The sequence below is a fragment of the Apteryx rowi genome, unplaced genomic scaffold, assembly GCF_003343035.1.
Source record: "Apteryx rowi isolate R43461 unplaced genomic scaffold, aptRow1 scaffold_180, whole genome shotgun sequence".
Lineage (NCBI taxonomy): Eukaryota > Metazoa > Chordata > Aves > Apterygiformes > Apterygidae > Apteryx > Apteryx rowi.
Window position 1 is genome coordinate 834,601 of NW_020448086.1, and position 17,827 is coordinate 852,427.

Genomic DNA, 17,827 nt, shown 5'->3' on the forward strand with positions numbered 1-17,827 from the left:
TTGTACTTCTGTAAGCACTGGGACTTGCTTTATGAGTTTATGCTGTGAACAAGCAATTGCAGCCTATTATTGTAGTATGTTGTTCTATTTTACTTTAAAACATACAAAATGGAACTTATAAAAGTTGCAATTTAAAAAAAGAAAAGAACTCCTCTAAACCACAGGTTAAAAAGTTGAAGCAACTTTTTATCAGTTTTATCAGTTAGATAAAAAGCTATCTTAGCTCTTGTTTTAGCTTAGTAGCATGGTGTGAAAGGGATTTTATCACATTAGTAAGATGACATACATAATAGGTACATGCTAGTCAGACCTCTGAAAATTATATTTAATTGAATTCTCTATTTTTCATTGTCATTTAACATAACTTAATGAAGCACGCAACTTTCATAAGGAACAGTAAGGTGTTTGTTAACCTGCACGCTTTTTTTTTTTCTCATTGGAGCAAAATCATTCACTTCTGTGATGGTCACAGCTTGTTTTTTTTGCATTACAATGTGTTCTGTTCTTGAAGACATTGGTCAGCATCAATTTACTTTAAGGACAATATCTGAGAACTTTTGCATTTAAAATTCTGTGGATTCTGACTAAGAGTTTTTAGTAATCTCACAAGAGTTTGCAATGTAAGTGAATAGAGGGAGGAGTATGTTGGTAAAAAATGCTGGTGAAATAGATGCAACCTATTTGAGTTATGTCTTATTGATAAATCTGTTTCCTTTTTTGTTGCTATGTCTTTCAAAAAGCATATACTCCTTGGATTACATTTATGATTGCATTTCAAAATTCATAATTTCTTATTCACACCTTAATCACTGAGAGTACTCTTTTTTTTTTTTTTCTCTCTCTCTCTCCTTTTATTTCCCCAACCACATGGTTCTGCATAGCAGCTTCTGGAACTGATCATCTGTGATTTTTATTTTTGTTTTCTAACTTTCGTTTTCTAACACTGTGAAATCAAAGATGATTCCATTGATGAGTTAAAAACAGTGCTTTGTATTTGAGGAAAAAATGTGCTTGTTTTAAAGAATATCAGCTTGTTAAACTTTTAAATCTTTTTAATAATTGTCTTTAAGAATGTTTAGTGTAATAGGTTCRTGTAGCTTTTTTGAAAATGTTACACTTAATAGTCACCATGTTACTAAGGACTTGGACTCATAGAGTTAGATTATCTCCAGAAGTATATTAAACTGGAAATATAGAAACATTTACATTGTAAGGAAGGAGCTGACTGTGGGTCTGTACCTAGGTTCTTATATGCCATATTTGGATTATCTTAATTGTATTCTAATATAACAGTACAATATAGTTGTTTACCACACAGTTACAAAAGCAGATTTGCATATATACTGGAAAAAGTTCTTCAGATTTTTTAAGGAAAACTTTTATTTTTTGGTCAAGAAAATCATGRCACTCTTAGATCCTGGCATCCAACTCCTGAATTAATTATGAAGTGTTTTGTAAGCTCCCTCACTAGAACATGCAGAATTCCAGGTTCTCTGGATTGCACAGTGTGTGTATGCAGTGTGTTTAGCCGTGCATAAAAGGCGGGGGGGGGGGGGGATTGTCTGGTGGTGTTTTGTCTTGTAGTTTTGGTTTTTTAAAGTGTAGGCACTGCAGAGCTTGATTTTCTTTTCATGCTAGATCAGAGATTCAGCCTGGGAGGGCAGCATTTCTTTTTTGTTGTTGTCAACCTTTCTTTGTATTTAATAACTACCTTTCCTCGGCATAGTAAGTCTGTAAATCGCACAGAAAGTACTGTGTTGGAAGAAAACACTACGCTGCATATATTAGCCACTGCTCCTTCTATTTAGGYACATTTGCTCTGAGCTTCCTTTTAAGGAAGTAATATAAAAATTATACAGACTGAGTAGTTTGGGAAATTCTGAACATCCTTTATGAATTTTCAGCTATTCTTTTCACTTAAAGAATAGTGGAAAGTTGCATTATTACCGTTTTAGTGACATTATTGGGTAAAATTAGCATACAATTTTTTGATAGTTAATTGACAAACACTTTAACAAACTAATATTCCTTAACCATGGAATAACRTTAAGAAATTAACACTTCTATGAAAATTAAGCCTTTAAGTTTTATAATCTGTGCATATGCCAAAATGACTGTGGAGAAAATAGATTTGAAAATAACAGATGCTGCTATAATCTTGTGTGTTAGGAAGTTAAGACTGCCATCTACTGATTTTACTCCTAAACCTGTTAGTTACTAGAAAGGTTTATGTGTTTTTGTCAAATGGCAGTTCATTCTGATAGTAGCCTATTTTCCAGAGGCAAGAGCCTTTTCAAAATCATTCCATCCACTAATGCTTCCTCTTTGTGGGATAAAAAATACTTAGTAGTAATAGTGTTTAAAGAAGTTCATGTTACCATATTGTACTGAACAAGTGAAAATCCTCTATATCCTTAGTTGAAAAGGTCACTATTTTTAATGTGCTGCAATGATAAAAATTGTTTGATGTTTTTGTATATCTCAGAATTACCCTCCTATTAAAAAAATCGTTGCAAGAATTATGGGAAAATTATATTAAAAGGCTGAAAAACTCCAGTCAAATCACCTCTTACCTGAATAGACATATCCAAGGTGTATATTCAGTCCTTCTTACTCCTATTTTTTTCTGTATAGCAGCAGTATCAGGCTTGACATGGTTGTGGAAGGCAGCTATGGTCACCCTTTTCATTGATATTTCAACAGAAATCTTAATATAAAAGTGTATAGGTATGCATTTAACATGCAGTGCTCTAGCAGCCTCACATGCATAACTGCAAGCCACTTCAAAGGATATCCCATGTGCAGAAAGGCATTTCTCTAGAGCTCTGATAAATACTAGTTTCTGTATTAGGAAGATAATGTTGCCTTATGATGTCTTTGTTTCTATAGGCTTGTTACCACAGCTGATAGGTGTTGCTCCAGAAAAGGCTATTAAGCTAACTGTACGTATCTTTTTTTTGTTTTCTGGCATCCTTTTGTTTGTTAACATACACAGGATTTATTTCCTAAAATGTGTGAAAGATGACCACTTACAAGTACTCTAATAAATATGGTTACAAATATACTTTATATATGTTAATAAGGAGGAAAAATAATAAAAAACTTTGTAATGTATTGTTTCTTTATTAGGTTAACGATTTTGTCAGAGACAAATTTACTAAGAAAGATGGTTCCATTCCACTGCCTGCAGAGATCCTTGCTGGCGGTTGTGTAAGTATCAGTCCTCTACTTTGTTCCTAGGAAAAATTGATTCTCAGTCATGTGCAGTACAGTTGGAATGACAGTTAATGTGTGTGCTCTGTGAACAGAGCTGTTGTTTTCCTCAGATTCACAAGAACTGAAAAAGTTATTTCTCTATTTAGAAAACTTTGCATACATCTGAATTGAGTTCCCTTGGAATTACATGCTTGAACAACTTTTTTTGGCACGGTTTCTAACCTGTAGTATCAGCAGTGGTTGTATTCACAAAAGGGGCTTCAGCATAACTAAAGAGAGGGTGCCTCTTCTCCCTTTCCACATTTATGCTTGAGTGGTGTTAATGGTTAGTGTGGGAAGATATAGATAGTCCTTGACATATTATAGAAGTTATGTTTGAGGTTCCTCCCCCTCTCCCGCCAAAAAGCTGGAATGGTTTTTAGAAACTATTCCTTGCTGAAGATTTTAAAAAGGAAAGAAATATGCTCTTTAACTTGCTATATGTAAAAATTACCTCTTCATGAAAATGTGGAAAAAATAAATAAGGTAGCCTTATCTTTCAGCTAAAAGTCTAGGTGAATTTTCTATTTAATTACTTCATATAAAATTTAGCTACTTTACTCCAGATGCCAGCTACATCCTGTATGTAAATACAGTACAAAAACTTGAGTTTTCATTGAGAATGAGGGCTATAATTCAGTAGCTCTCTAAGCTATCTCTGAGTGGTTTGAATTGATATTGATAGAATTTTTTTGTGTGTTTGCACATTGGCTAATTTCATTTATGGGATTCCCCAACAGTTGTTAACCCTATAAAATGTCTAAGACTTGAGTTAGGTTTCTTTTGTAGCAGACAACACTAATAACTTCCAGTTGAGTAGGCTGACAGGCTGGTATAAAACCTCCTCAGCTTACAACAAAACCTGGGGAGGAAAGGTTGTTGACCTCTGCAAACTTTTAATTCAAAGAAGCAGCCCTGGAGGGAAGCTGCTTATAGTTCTGCCTGATTGAATTTGGCAGCCTGGCACATGCTTGAGTCTTCACCTGTCAGTGTACAAAGTTTATTTTCTGAGAAATGTGAGAAAGCAGCTGTGATGTATAGCTAGCAAAAGACTAACCTTTTTGTGGTAAGCTCAATAACACAGAAAGCACATATGGATCATTTATAGCAGAAGTGAATATAATTCATAGTGGTTTTCTTTGTGCTGTCGTTAAATTTAAATTTTAAATCAAACATCTGGTAATTAGTTTTATTATTTTATATTATTTTGTACAAAAATATTCAATAAGATCTTTACTAAAGGCTTTTCCACTTCTTGGTAGGTAGCCCTTTTTCAAAACAACCTTTTATTTTCTTATTATAGTAAACATGATAACTGGGGGGAAATTTGAGTTTCAGATAAGCTTTCAGAAATTTGGATGCTTCTGTGAAGCTGAGCAGATTTATAATCTGTCCAGACACAACCCTTTCTTCTAGCTGACTGTCTTAGCTCATATTCTCATCTCATGTTTCAAGGTAATACTTGTTTCATTCCATTTGGGGGAATTCTAGAGGATGTTGGCATTTTTAGGAGAGGAGTTGGCCACAATTTAGCAGCTTCAGGAATGTTCTTAATTTCTTTGTAGCCTTCTATGGATCATCTAATATCTTACCAATTGATGACTTTTCTGTCTGCACTGTTGCTTAGTTTTGTTGCAGCTCTTTCACTTCTTCCTAGATACCAAAATCTTTATTAGCAAGTCTATAAAGTTTATTTTAAAAAACCTGAAAGGATCAGTTGGCTAAAGCAGCGGCTAGTTAATATGTTAGTATCTCTTCTCATGTTCTGTCCTTTCTCTATGTAGATTCTATTCAGAGTAAAACAGGATAGCAGCTGCATGACTGTATTGGACTTGCTGGGCTGTTTTTGGAACACTGTTGATGACCTTCCATAAATCCCTTTCTGTTGTCACCATGAGGCTTATTTTCTCACAGCTCTTGTCTATGTTGACTTGCGTGGAAATTGTCATGATCTTCTTTCTGGTGTTCATTGTATACCATTTTTCCACAAAATATTATGAGACATAACCAGTTACAGCCAGAGAATTGCCACAAGTAGGCTTAGTCTGTCTCTACATGCATGCAAGATTTTCTGTTTGGAGAATGCTACCTTCCTTCTTCATCTCCACTTGATTCCATTCCTCCTCTCTCAGTTAGTACAAAATGATGGGTTACTGTGGGACTGTTTTGCTTTTATTTAAGCCAAAATTAATTTCAGCATCTGGATCTGGGTAGCTTGTTTTTGTGGCTTTTTTCCCTGTTTGACATGTAAATGTCTTGCTAATAGTACACTATAAATAGGCTAAATTAAAAACATTCTTTTCATCTTGTCATAGCACCAGAAGAAATAGCATTACACCCATATGCAGTTCTCAGAGATGTACTTATGCCTCTGACCCTCACTTGCCTGTGTGGCATTGAACCTTCTCCTGCTTAATAGGAATAATGCTCTTTTTCATCATTTCTGGTATGGAACTGTAGTGGATGAGCTAGCCGTATTCTTTGCAGTTTTGTACAGTTTACAGCAGAGGCCTTACTGACTTTTTAAGGCTCACCCTCTTGCAAGCAGTAACAGTGCATTGTGCATGCCACTGTCCTCAGCCTGGAACCAAAAAAAAAATTTGTGAGGAAGTGGAGGCAGCTTGGGAAATAKTCCAACAGACCTAACAAATTCTCCTCCTCTTTGGATGGCACTGCCACATCAAAGTGTATGTATGGTGTTACAGTCTTCTAAGACCCACACTTGAGGACAGGTGAAACCTTTGAATTAAGACAGTAGTGATTCAAGAGAACCTGCATGAACTATTTAATATCCTGAGCTCTGCAGTGTTTGCAAGAAGTGTTATACCATGCAGCAGAGGGATGGTGTAGCACCACAGAAAGACCACGTGCTGCTTCCAGAAACAAAAACTCAAGAGACTGGATCTCTTTGGCCAAAATCTTGTTTCTCAGACTCTTCCATTCTTCTCAGTGAACTTCTAGAGGGTATTATTTCTGTCTCAGCTCCTATAATATTGTAGAATATATACTAATAGGCTGTACTGATCACATTCCCAGTTAAAAGCAACATCTTGTATTCTTACAGCTGTGAACAAAGGACTCTTGTCTCTGATGGATGAAGCTGATATTCCCATCTTCCTACCCTCCTGAGAGTACACTAGTTTGTTAGGGATCAACAGCATTTTTCACACTTACACAYGTTCAGAGAAAACAATTTATTTCCCTACTGTTATTGTAATTAATTGAATTACAATTCATTTTAATTCAGTGATTAGCCTGCATTCCTGCCTTTGGAGTTCTCAGCTACTGTTAGCTTTGAGTTGCAGGGAGACTGAGCAAGGCTTTGGCAATGCTTTCCTGTAACCTGACAATGGCTGGTGAGGCAGCGAACGTTTCTGATATGGACCATGCTACTCAGAGRAACTTAAATGCATGAGGCACGTGACTACATCATGAAGAGCAAGGTRCTATAGGGTAACTGTTCTTCCTCATTTGGGAAGAAGTATTGGAGTATACACATCTAACAGTATATAAATGATTCACAAGTACCTTTACAGTAGGCAGAAAGATGCTGTGATTTTAAGCTGTAATTCCTCTGAGTTACGTAGGAAAAGATGGATTGCTCCCAATAAGAAAATGTATGTGATGCTTAGCATTTTGAATGGATGAATTCTGTTTCATCTGAAAGATGTTTCTGATTCCTACTGCATGGAGGAAGAAGATGCGAGAAAGACTGGGTCTATGAAACCTTGGAGGTGTAAGCAGTGCATCTGTTGATGATTATAGGTAGGATATGTGTCTGTGTGTGAGTTTGCATATACATACACATAGAGGTCCAAGTTTACCAYTGAATATTAAAAAGCTTTATATATTTAAACATTACATCTAAAATCTAATCTAAATATTTTGGTATTTCTAAAAATAATGTTCATATATATTTATACATAGTGTGTGTGCATATATATGCATGTATATATATACATGCACATGTATATAAGATTTCATTATAGTTTATCAGGCAAATATAAACGTGTTAAATATTTCTTTTTGAAAAAAGTTACTTTTTTATTTGACAAACAGAAAAATATAGAATTATAGCTGCAGACTACTTTTATTTCAAAATCTTGAACATACTCTACTTCTTTCCATATGCTTTAAACAGATAAAATTAGAAGCAGAAGGTTTCAACTGCTTTATCTTAACCTCTATTGCAGAAATATTTAAAGTTAGGGACAAAGTTATTGTTTAGTAATAGACAGTAAGCTTACTGTAGGTGCATGAACAACAAGAGCTTTGCCTTGAGAAAGAAGTACAAATTCTTTGATGTTTTTAAGGACTGCTTTAAGTAACATCTTATTTTAGCTGCTTGTATGGGACATAGTTTTGGTCCAGGATGTGGTGGTTTCAAAAAGGAAGGAAGGAAGGAAGGGCTTGAAACAGGCCTCTCCCCCTTTGTGGCATATGCCTCTTGGGTGGAATTGAAAAGGGCAAGAGGTCTCATGTTGCAGGGTCATTTGTGTATTTCCTTCAGCCTTTGGCATGTCATGAGGCGTTTGCTGTGGGATCTCAAACTACATCTTTTCTCTTATAACCTTTGCTGTCAGATTTAGTTCCTTTATTTGCTCCTTGTAGAGTTATTTTACATGACATTAAGGTTAAGTAGAAGCTTTTATTTCTGGTATTTTTGATGTGTATGAATAACCTCCATTCAGAAACAAATTTGTCAAGCTTTTTTAAAGTGTCCGTTGTAATTTGTGTGTGAAGGGAGGCTTCTATGGGGGGAAAATCTAGATTTAGTACACTTTCTCCAAAAGAAATTCAAGGACTGCAATGTGTGTGTGTGTGTGTGTGTGTGTGTCTATACGTGTGCCTGTGTATTTAAAATACATAGTTGACAGCTGAGGTAAGTTATTTTGAAAAAGAATGATGATGATGATTACAGATGATTTGCACAGAAGCATGGAGCTTTGCATTGCAACCCTGTACGCTACCGGTTCATTTGCACTTGGAGTTGCTTTGTGTCACTCTTCCCTGCACCCCCTTCTGGGGCACCTCCTGTGCTGCCAGAGAGCCCAGGCAGCACCTCCCTCCTCTGCCTCAAACATTCTTCATCAGATAGGTGACCATTTTAAAACAAACAAACAAACAAACAAACAAACAAACACTGATTTTAAAAAAGTACACAATGAAAAAGTGCATTTTCTTGTGTTACATGTCCTGTGTAAAAGTCAACACTTGGGCTTTGCTTCTTCCTCTTATCTGTACTTGTGATCTATTTAAGGAACTCACTTGTATTCATGCAGTTCCACTGAATTCAGCACAGCTCTTCATGTGAATCAAACTATAGCTGCGTTACTCCTGTGCAGAAAAGTTTGCAGAACTCCAAGCATTGCTATATGAAAAGTCAAGATTTTGGATAGAAGCATATATTGCTAATACACAGTATTTAACAGGGTATCTTGACAGTTATAGCTTCTTTTAAAGAAAGCTGTATGTTAAGAAGTTTGTCAACACTGTGATTATTCAATTTTCAAAGTGTTAATATAACTAAAGAGCTTTTCAAATGGTTTTCTACTGATTTTATAAGCATATGTTAGGGTTTTCCTGATAGTTTATTTTATTCAGTAACCTGTTTATCAAGTCATATTTAAACATTAATATTGTAGTAATATATAATTCTAGATTAATAATATACAATGCATACTATTATGTGTATAAATATATTAGAATGTATTAGTATTACTATTCAATTATTAACATGTTGTGTTTAAAGTCTTATTTGTTAATTTCTGCTTCAGAAGAGGGCTGTTGCTGTTTGAAAGGTAGGCAATCGTGCACCTAGGAAAGGAGAACATTAATTGCAGGAAGATTCAATTCACGGTAGAAAATAGAAATGTTTATGAATTGGCCTATTTGTTGTGTTGTGGGTGTTAGGCAAATACGAAGAGTTATTTTGGCTGCTCTGCAGGATGTGCTAATTTATAACAGATTAAAAATAAAAAATTGAATTTCACATATATGTAGACAAAAAAATGCATATTTAATGGCATAATAGTTGTCTAGGAGGAGTGAATTTCTATTTTAGTGTTGAAATTTGAAGTTATTTGAGTTTTTTTTTTTTAAGGTGCATTGTATTATATAGTAATAGCATTCCACTTAATATTTTTTCTACCACAATTGATAAAAAATTAACATAGGGAGATGTTAAAAATTTGAAATTGTTTTTGTGTTAATGCAACGTGAACAAAAATCAGTTATAGTTTAACAGAACTTACCAGATGAGAATTGTATAAGTTTTATTTAGATTGAAACTTTGCCTGGCAGGACAGTCATTTCATCTTGCATGCATGGGTGTGGATGAACTGAAAAGGAATGGGTGAGATGAAAAGCAAATGGAGTCTGAAGAATGCCTTTGGACACAGGTGGTGTCAGGGGACTGAGCAAACGCAGTGCCATAAGTGCCAGGAGCAGAGCAGGTAGGGTCAGCCAGCTGGTCTGTGACTTCCAGGGATCTTCCTGACAGTTGCAATGCATGTCTGCAAAATCTAGGCTTTGATTTTTCAGAGGGGGAAAGAAATGAAGGAATACAGGGCAGATTAACTATCTAGATTGATTATTTGAGTGAAAAGCCTTGGAGAACTAACTAGTACAGTAAAGATAGTTAACCGAAAGCAGGGGTTGATCTGCCACCGTTTGGGTCAAGGTGCTTTGATATTAAAATCATAACGATGATTTTAAATTTYGATATTGAGTGTTAGTGAAATAATAAGCAGGGTTTGCAATAAAAGGATGGCAGTAAGTTTAGTGAAAGTTCAGTGAAGTATCTGTTGCTTGGTCGGGGAAGATTTGATGCTTCACGCCCCACCATCCAGTAGACACTACCCGAGTGCTCCGTCATTCTCTGCAAGAGCTTTGCAATGCTGTTTTGTCTAAAGTCTAAAATAATTCAAGTTACCAGCTTCCAAGGCATGCTTCAGGGCTAATCTCAGTTTATTCTGCCTGCTTTTGGAGAGATGAAGACCATGTTACAGGCAGAGACATGACAGAAAGGATTAGTGTTCATTAGTTCTAAATCAGTTAGCAGAGAACACTAGGTAGGCTGGCCAGGAGGTGGTACAGAGGACACCCACCCACCCACCATCACAGGGTTTATTTCCTGAGCAATTTAGAAGTGGAAGACAACTTTAATTGCAGATGTTCTGCGTCTTTTTTCTTCACTAAAATTTGATGGGTYGGAGGCATAGATCAGGTTTAAGAGGAAGAAATCCAGAGCTTTTAGAATATGAAATGCTTTTTAATTTAAAGTTGGCTATATTCAAGTGGCTATATGCCACAGATTTTAAGTAAATGGCTTTAATTTTTAAATGAACACAGATGGTTTAGGAAGAGAGGAAAAGGGAAGTTTGGAAGTGAAGTAAAATTTAGCTATTTTGTGATGAACTACACATTTTTCCAGACATGAATGGTAGTACCTACAGCGTACCGAAGAGAAACCTAAACATGTCATTTTAAATAGCTTTACATGCTTCTGAAACTAAACTGTCAGACTAAATCTCTCTCAGATCTGAAACGTAGTTCTTTGGAAGTCTTTCATTAAAGTACAGAATCTGAAGCAGCTCTCCAACACTATTGCTAGGGAAAAGTGTGCAAGATAGATAGCCCTTCAACTCTGCTAATAGAAAATTTCCTGTATGTAAAACCTGTCATGCCCAGCTCAGAGGAAGATGTGACTCCTGTTTGTATCTAGTATCATATTTTGAAATGTTACTCTACCTGTTTAGATTTTATATTTTATTTCCAATTAGGACAATTAAAGGCTGCTATACAAATCTCCAAACACCTTTTCTAATAATTTAAAATTACGCCATTAAATGCAAATTTATCTTTCAAACAACATCACCACTAAATGCAAATAACATGTCTACACGTTGGTGATGAATTATTATTGAATAAACATAAGGTCTCTTTTATATGCATTTGATGTTCTAGTAACACAAGTCTAATGATTATTTTAATTTAATATTTAGTATAATATCTGATAGATTTTTACACAGCCTTATGACTTTTAGAAAGTGGTGTCAAGGAAAAAGAGACAAACTGAGTTAATCCATCTCTGTGGAATATAAACATATAAATGTAAAAATTTATGCAAATCAGAATTTCATACAAAACTATGAATTCTGATTTTGGGCTTTTAAACTTCCATGAATTTGTACAAGTACTTTATTAAATATCTCTCCTATATTTTTTTATATGAGAATATCAGCCAGTGCAGTGAGAAATGAAGGCACTCAGCACTTTGCAAGAGCCAACCTGTCACCGTGTGCTCTAGTAACACAATTTACTTTCTTTTTCTTTGGGTTTGCAGGCAGGAGCTTCCCAGGTCATCTTCACTAATCCACTGGAGATTGTAAAGATTCGGTTGCAGGTAGCAGGAGAAATTACTACAGGACCCAGAGTCAGTGCCCTCTCTGTTTTAAAAGATTTAGGCCTTCTTGGTCTTTATAAGGTATGTATTCCTGCTTKGAGTGGCTTCATCACAGCTCTGTTAACTTGTTTTATGCTAAACTTAAAATCATTGAAAAAAACCTGCTTTAAAAACAAAGAAACCTTTTGAATTTGAAAACAATCTCTTCCTGCAGGGCAACCCCTCAGTGGAAAACTGAAGAAAACCCACTTTTATATTAATGGCAGTGGGATACATAAAAATACTCTCCCATTCTATCCTTTGGGCTTTTATACCAAGCTACAGAGAGCCCTGTATTGCAGACCTGCTGGCTTCTAGCACAGATCATTTCATTTGGTGGGGTTTTGTGAAAAGTTTCTTTAGCTTTCCCTGTATGTTTTTCTTACATTTATTTTGAATCTCTGTTATCTCTATCTTTACAGTAGGATATTCTCTTTGTCTTAATAATTTGACGGCAGTGAAACACTAGTGGAGTTTAGTAGGATTCAGATCTTTAAGAAGTTAAGTGGTGGGATTTGTCAATAACAAATTCCACTAAAAAAAGCCCACACTGTACAGTACTCTAGCAGAATGCCAGTCAACAGATTCTTTCCCTGCAGGTATACTTACTGCCATCATTACAGATCAGATGTAATGGAGCAGAAGCTATTAGYTTCCTTAAACAAGGAAAAGTATTTCTTACTGTACCTTTTGCCAGTGCAAGGGGTAATATGTTAAATTCAGCAGTTAGATCAGCTGTGTACTTACAAAACATTGTTTTACCTGATTTGTCCATAGGTCTACAATATTATAAAAGTGTGCAAATTTATCTCTAGAGCTGCAGCTTTTTTTTTTTGAATTCTGTAGATTGGATTCATAACCATTACATTTCCTAAAGATCACAGATGTTTTAGTATGTGGGACAAAAGTATCATTTTTGTGTGCAGTAATTAAACAACTGAGCTTACAAAGAATTCTGCTGATTTTTAAAACTGCATTAGCATTTCTGAATAACTGTAAGAATTCATTTTACAGCATAAAATAACTGACTGAAAATCATCAAAGGAAGGAGTTTTTTTACCAGGTCTTCTTGTTTAGCCCCACACAGGTTTCATAACGTGTGCTACCTGTTCCTCTTAATATAACTCCAAAGGGTGACGGGCCTCAGGTGGGGTCCATTGTGTGGAGGCTGTTGTCCTGGAGTATGGTGGTTGGGAGTTCGGGCAAAGAGTGCTTTTTTTTGTAACATGTATGCCCCCAGGGAATGCAGATGAGATTTTTTGACACATAATCACTTATTTGAGCTTTGTACAGAAGGACTTATTTTAGTTTGTAACAGATTCATGACTGGAGTTACTGGAAGAATGTTAGATATGTTTTATTCAGAGTACTTCCACTTCTTTTACAGCATGTGAAGTTCTGTTGAGGAACTCTTTAATGYCAGGTTTTGGCCAGGAGCTACTTCTTACAGTTCTATCATAGGCCTCTGGTTTTGTCTCCATGTTGCTTTCCCTTGTYGAGAGACCCTCATTTTGCAGCCGTTTCCCTCCTGTTGCTAGCCTTTCAGTACAGCTTCTTCAGTCAATCAGATGAAGATCAGTGGAGATCAGAATTGTCTTACATGCTAACTGGTATCTCCTAAATGCTTTTGGGCTTGATGGAAAAAATGACATGCAAGGACTTGCTGTCTTGCTGCTCCTGTGGCTGTGGGTTGTTGTCAGCAAGGCATAAGGCATAAGGACAGACCTTTGCTATTTTCTACAAGTCACATTTGGACATGCCATGTGTAAAAAATATTTATCTTAGGTACTGATGTCAGAATTGATGTCAGGTATTGCTTACCAGACTTAGAAATGAACCTTGAATATTCCATATTCTAGAAACTGTTATATTAGATGTGCTTTATTTTTTCAAGGTTCAACTCTACATCTTCTGTTTCCTAAGACATTTTATTTTCTGTGTTATTCACCCAGCAGATCAAGAGAGTTGGTACTTTGTGGGCTTAGGCTGCTTGCTGGATATCAATTTGAACCTTATTTACATCATTTGTTTGTATTATGTCTCTTTTCTGTGTGACAGGGTGCCAAAGCATGTTTCCTCAGAGACATTCCCTTTTCTGCAATCTACTTTCCTGTTTATGCTCATAGTAAACTGATGCTTGCTGATGAAAATGGCCATGTGGGAGGGTTTAATCTCCTTACAGCTGGTGCCATTGCAGGTAATTTTGCAGAATGTTTTCTAGAAGTAATTTTTTCTTTTAGTAAGTAATATTTAATATTCATTTGGTAGCCTCATATATAGGAAAGGTACTGTACCATTGTATCTGATTTAATCTAAATTTGATCACTGTTATCCTTAGTGGGAGGCGATGTAATTTTGATGAGAGCTAATTACATTTGCATAATGTGGATAAACAGCGTAATGCAGCTCAGCAACTTGTAGTCAAATTTGATCTGTCTGTCTCAATGGGGTTTTACTTGTTACTGTGCTCTCTGACTTGAAGGCTAATTTGAATCTTTGATGAACATAAAATGAGGTATGATAAGAGCTAAGACGAAAATGACTTATCTAGTTTAGGGTTCCTGAATAACTGGGAAGAAACTTAGTTCAAAGGTAATTGCTGAAAATAGAGCATTAGTTTGTAAAGAAGCTAAGGTTAAAATATCATACTGTGAAATTTAAAATATTTTAACGACTTCTCAAAAATGCTTAGTATAAACAGAATATATATCTGTGATAAAAGTTGTTTTTACTGAGCAGTAAGTGGTAGGAATTGTAGTGATGGATATTTAAAAATGTGGATGCAGATAACCAGATTCTACGCTGCTGAGTGCAAGTAAGTTCACTATGATAAAAAACAGTTAGCTGAAACCTCTCAATCCTGAACCATTCGGTGCTGGCTTCTGTGTAGTTTAGACAGACCACTGGGCTAAACAGACCTTTTGCTACTAGTTACAGCTGTAAGGAATYACGATGGATCTGTGGATCATGAGCACTCTGTATGTAAAAAGCAGTTTCCCATCTTGGACTTGAAACAGAGCTTGTTTGCTCCTGCTCTTTGCCAGTTGGATACTTTCCTTGTGTCAGAGGGAAAGGGAGAAAMCAACTAGGAAACTAGTAACAGATATGTAGCCCTGTTTAGTCTCAAGTAACACAAATCTGTCAGAAATGGGAAAGATTTTTAGCTCACTGTACTCGTAAAAGTACATAGAAATATTATTGTTTGACTTGAGTCTCATAGTAAAGACTCACTGTTTTTATTTTTTTGGTCTGCAAACTTCACAGCTTTTTTTAATTGGTTTGATTAGTGTTTCTGAATCATTCAGATACTATGTGAGGAACCCTATTAAAAATGTCTGTATATCTTGTAGGCCCATTTTTATACGTTGTACAGGAATTTGCCTTTCTAAACTGCAAATTTCAAATTCCTGATTGCTCAATCTATTCCTGTTACGCATGCCCAGCAGGGAAGAATACAGTACGCACGTATCTGTCTGCAAAGTAAAGTCTGCATATGGTTGCTATTAGTGTATGGTTTGTAGGCTTAACTACATTGCTCCTGTTCTCCTTTAAAACCTTCTGAATTGATCAGCAACACTTGCAAGAGTTCATGATCATCTATGCAAATCACTGGCTTTTAAAACTTTTCAGTCAACATTAATCAAAAGTTCAACAAAATTCTAAATGAATTTTGAAATTCTAAGTCAGAAGATGGTTTCTCTTTTTAGGAGGTTGAAATTTTTACAGCTGAACCCTGTAAGTATTCAGAAATACCTCAGATGACACCCACAGTTATATACTGTGGAGTACATTTCTGAAAACTTTCCCCAGTCCTTTGACTAGAAAGCCAAGAGTGGTGCCCTGGAAGTGGAGCTTCRTTCTTTCATCACTGTTGTCTAATATCATGCCGTTAGTACTAAGCAGACTTGTAAAACAACGGTCAGTGTTCTCTGTCTTTTTTATGTCTTGCCTTTTGAAGTAAGCAGCATCTGTTCTCCTACAGAACAGTCCAAACAGCAGTACAGAAACATTTCTGTGGAACAGGCTCTCAGGTTCCAAAATCAATCATCATCTGTGTAATTTTCAAAATATTTTGTAGGATATTAAAAAATACAGCAAGGTTGCACCACTGACTTCTATCACGGATATCATTCTTATTACATATATAGCTTATGTGTGGGTTTAAAAATGCCTCTTTTACGTATTTGAAATTATTGTTAATGACACACCACTAGGAGATGTTGAGAGAATGACTCTGGTAATAGTTTTTATTATTTTCTTTACCATCAGCTATAGCCTTTAAATTTAGAAGAAACACAAAAGGATTATACTAAGAACAGTTTATATTAGTGTCAAATGTAAGAACTTGTGTTTTTAGTAATCTTTAATTCTTACAAAAAAGATTGAAGTTTGCAGTTGTATTTTTCAGTGTTAGAAGTGTTTCATCTTTTATGAGATTCTTTGTGCAAATTAAATGTGGTTTTCTTCTAAAAGGTGTGCCTGCTGCTTCTTTGGTAACCCCTGCTGATGTCATCAAGACAAGACTGCAAGTGGCAGCTCGCGCTGGTCAAACAACATACAGCGGAGTTATTGACTGTTTTGGAAAGATTCTTAGGGAAGAAGGCCCTTCTGCTTTCTGGAAGGGAGCTGGAGGTGAGAAAYGCACTCTAAATATTAAGACTGACCCCCAAATCTATGAATTAATGCTTGCTTTGCTAAAGACTCAGATTAGAGCAATATTTAAAAGGTCTGATTCTGAAAACTGTAACTTAATATTTTGTTGTAAATGTTTAGCTTTTCCTGAGAAACTCTCTTCTGTGTTTGACGTGATTTGTAATATTTAACAGCTCGCGTGTTCAGATCTTCACCCCAGTTTGGTGTTACTTTGGTCACCTACGAACTTCTGCAGAGATGGTTTTATGTTGATTTTGGAGGACTGTAAGTCAAATATTTGCTTTTTAACTTGCACAAAACATCTTTCAAGTATAAAAATCTTGGTTTTTCCATGCATGGGACCATTTAAACGTGGTGGTTCTGAGTAGTGCTACTTAAAATTTTATTATACTATGCAAAAAACAACTCCCCCCATCTTCATATCATTTAATAAAAGGAAACTCACTTGCATGCTACCTCTATACAAATAAGGAACTAAAAGTCACTTTCATATTTTAATACGCTACATAAAATTTGTGTTTCTGGTGTTGCAGGGTATATTGTCCCTCTCATCAGTGTTACTGGAATTTAGAAAAAAAGTAGTTCTGGGTAMTTCAAATAATTTACAAAGCTATTGGTAAAAGTGTAATTTCAGTTTAGGCCTCAATTTCCTGTTAAGTAGAGCTCTTAACCAACCTTACTGGATGACAGAAATTAATGACTTACTTAAAGTCAACTTTAATGATCTTGCACACTCAGACAAAAGCTTTAAGTGGCTTACTCTAGATTTTGTAATGTTATTTAGGCTTAAAAAAMAATTTAAATAAAGCAAAGGTGTTTTTTCTTCTTCTTTCTTCAAACAGTAAACCTGCTGGATCAGAACCTACACCAAAAACTCGAATTTCAGATCTTCCTCCTATTAACCCTGAGCACATAGGTGGATACAGACTTGCTACAGCTACTTTTGCTGGTATAGAAAATAAATTTGGTTTATATCTTCCAAAATTTCGGTCTCCTGGTATTGCGTCAGTTCAACCAAAAAGTAGCAGCTGAATCCTGGAGAGATGTTTCAGTCTAACAAAGTGATGCAGTGGAAAAAAAGCACAAGAGTGGGACTGTATTTGTCCAGTCAGCTGTATGTTGATCTAGCTGAACTGAGCTTGCAAATCAAATTATTCCTTTCTAATATTAGTATATATACATACATTTATTTGTTTATAAACTAGTCATTTGCACACAAGAAACTGCCTGATTGATGCTTTGGTTCTCTGCCTTGTTTTTAACCAGTGGCATGAATCTGTAGCCTAGACTTTGCCTTGCACAGCTTGCTTTTAATGTAACTGTACATATTGTACATCTCTGTACAGAGACATCATGGCATCTATCTATATACATTTATATAATGGGTATTGCAGTTTGAAATAGTTTGAAATGTACAGAATGTTCTGAAGGTGTTTTGTTAAGAATCATGTGACAATAAAATATTTGAAAACA

General features: G+C 35.6%; 1 protein-coding gene across 9 annotated transcripts in view; it reads left to right on the forward strand.

Moving 5' to 3' along the window:
- The window catches only part of SLC25A12 (solute carrier family 25 member 12), a 54,042-nt gene extending 36,215 nt beyond the window's left edge, over nt 1-17,827 (forward strand). For all 9 annotated transcript variants that reach the window (XM_026061376.1, XM_026061371.1, XM_026061372.1 and 6 more), the window contains 7 exons: nt 2,890-2,942; nt 3,130-3,210; nt 11,603-11,743; nt 13,760-13,898; nt 16,175-16,333; nt 16,528-16,618; nt 17,197-17,827. In XM_026061376.1, the coding sequence (XP_025917161.1) occupies nt 2,890-2,942; nt 3,130-3,210; nt 11,603-11,743; nt 13,760-13,898; nt 16,175-16,333; nt 16,528-16,618; nt 17,197-17,386 (854 nt within the window). In that variant the 3' untranslated portion in view covers nt 17,387-17,827. The remainder of the gene's footprint in view (nt 1-2,889; nt 2,943-3,129; nt 3,211-11,602; nt 11,744-13,759; nt 13,899-16,174; nt 16,334-16,527; nt 16,619-17,196) is intronic.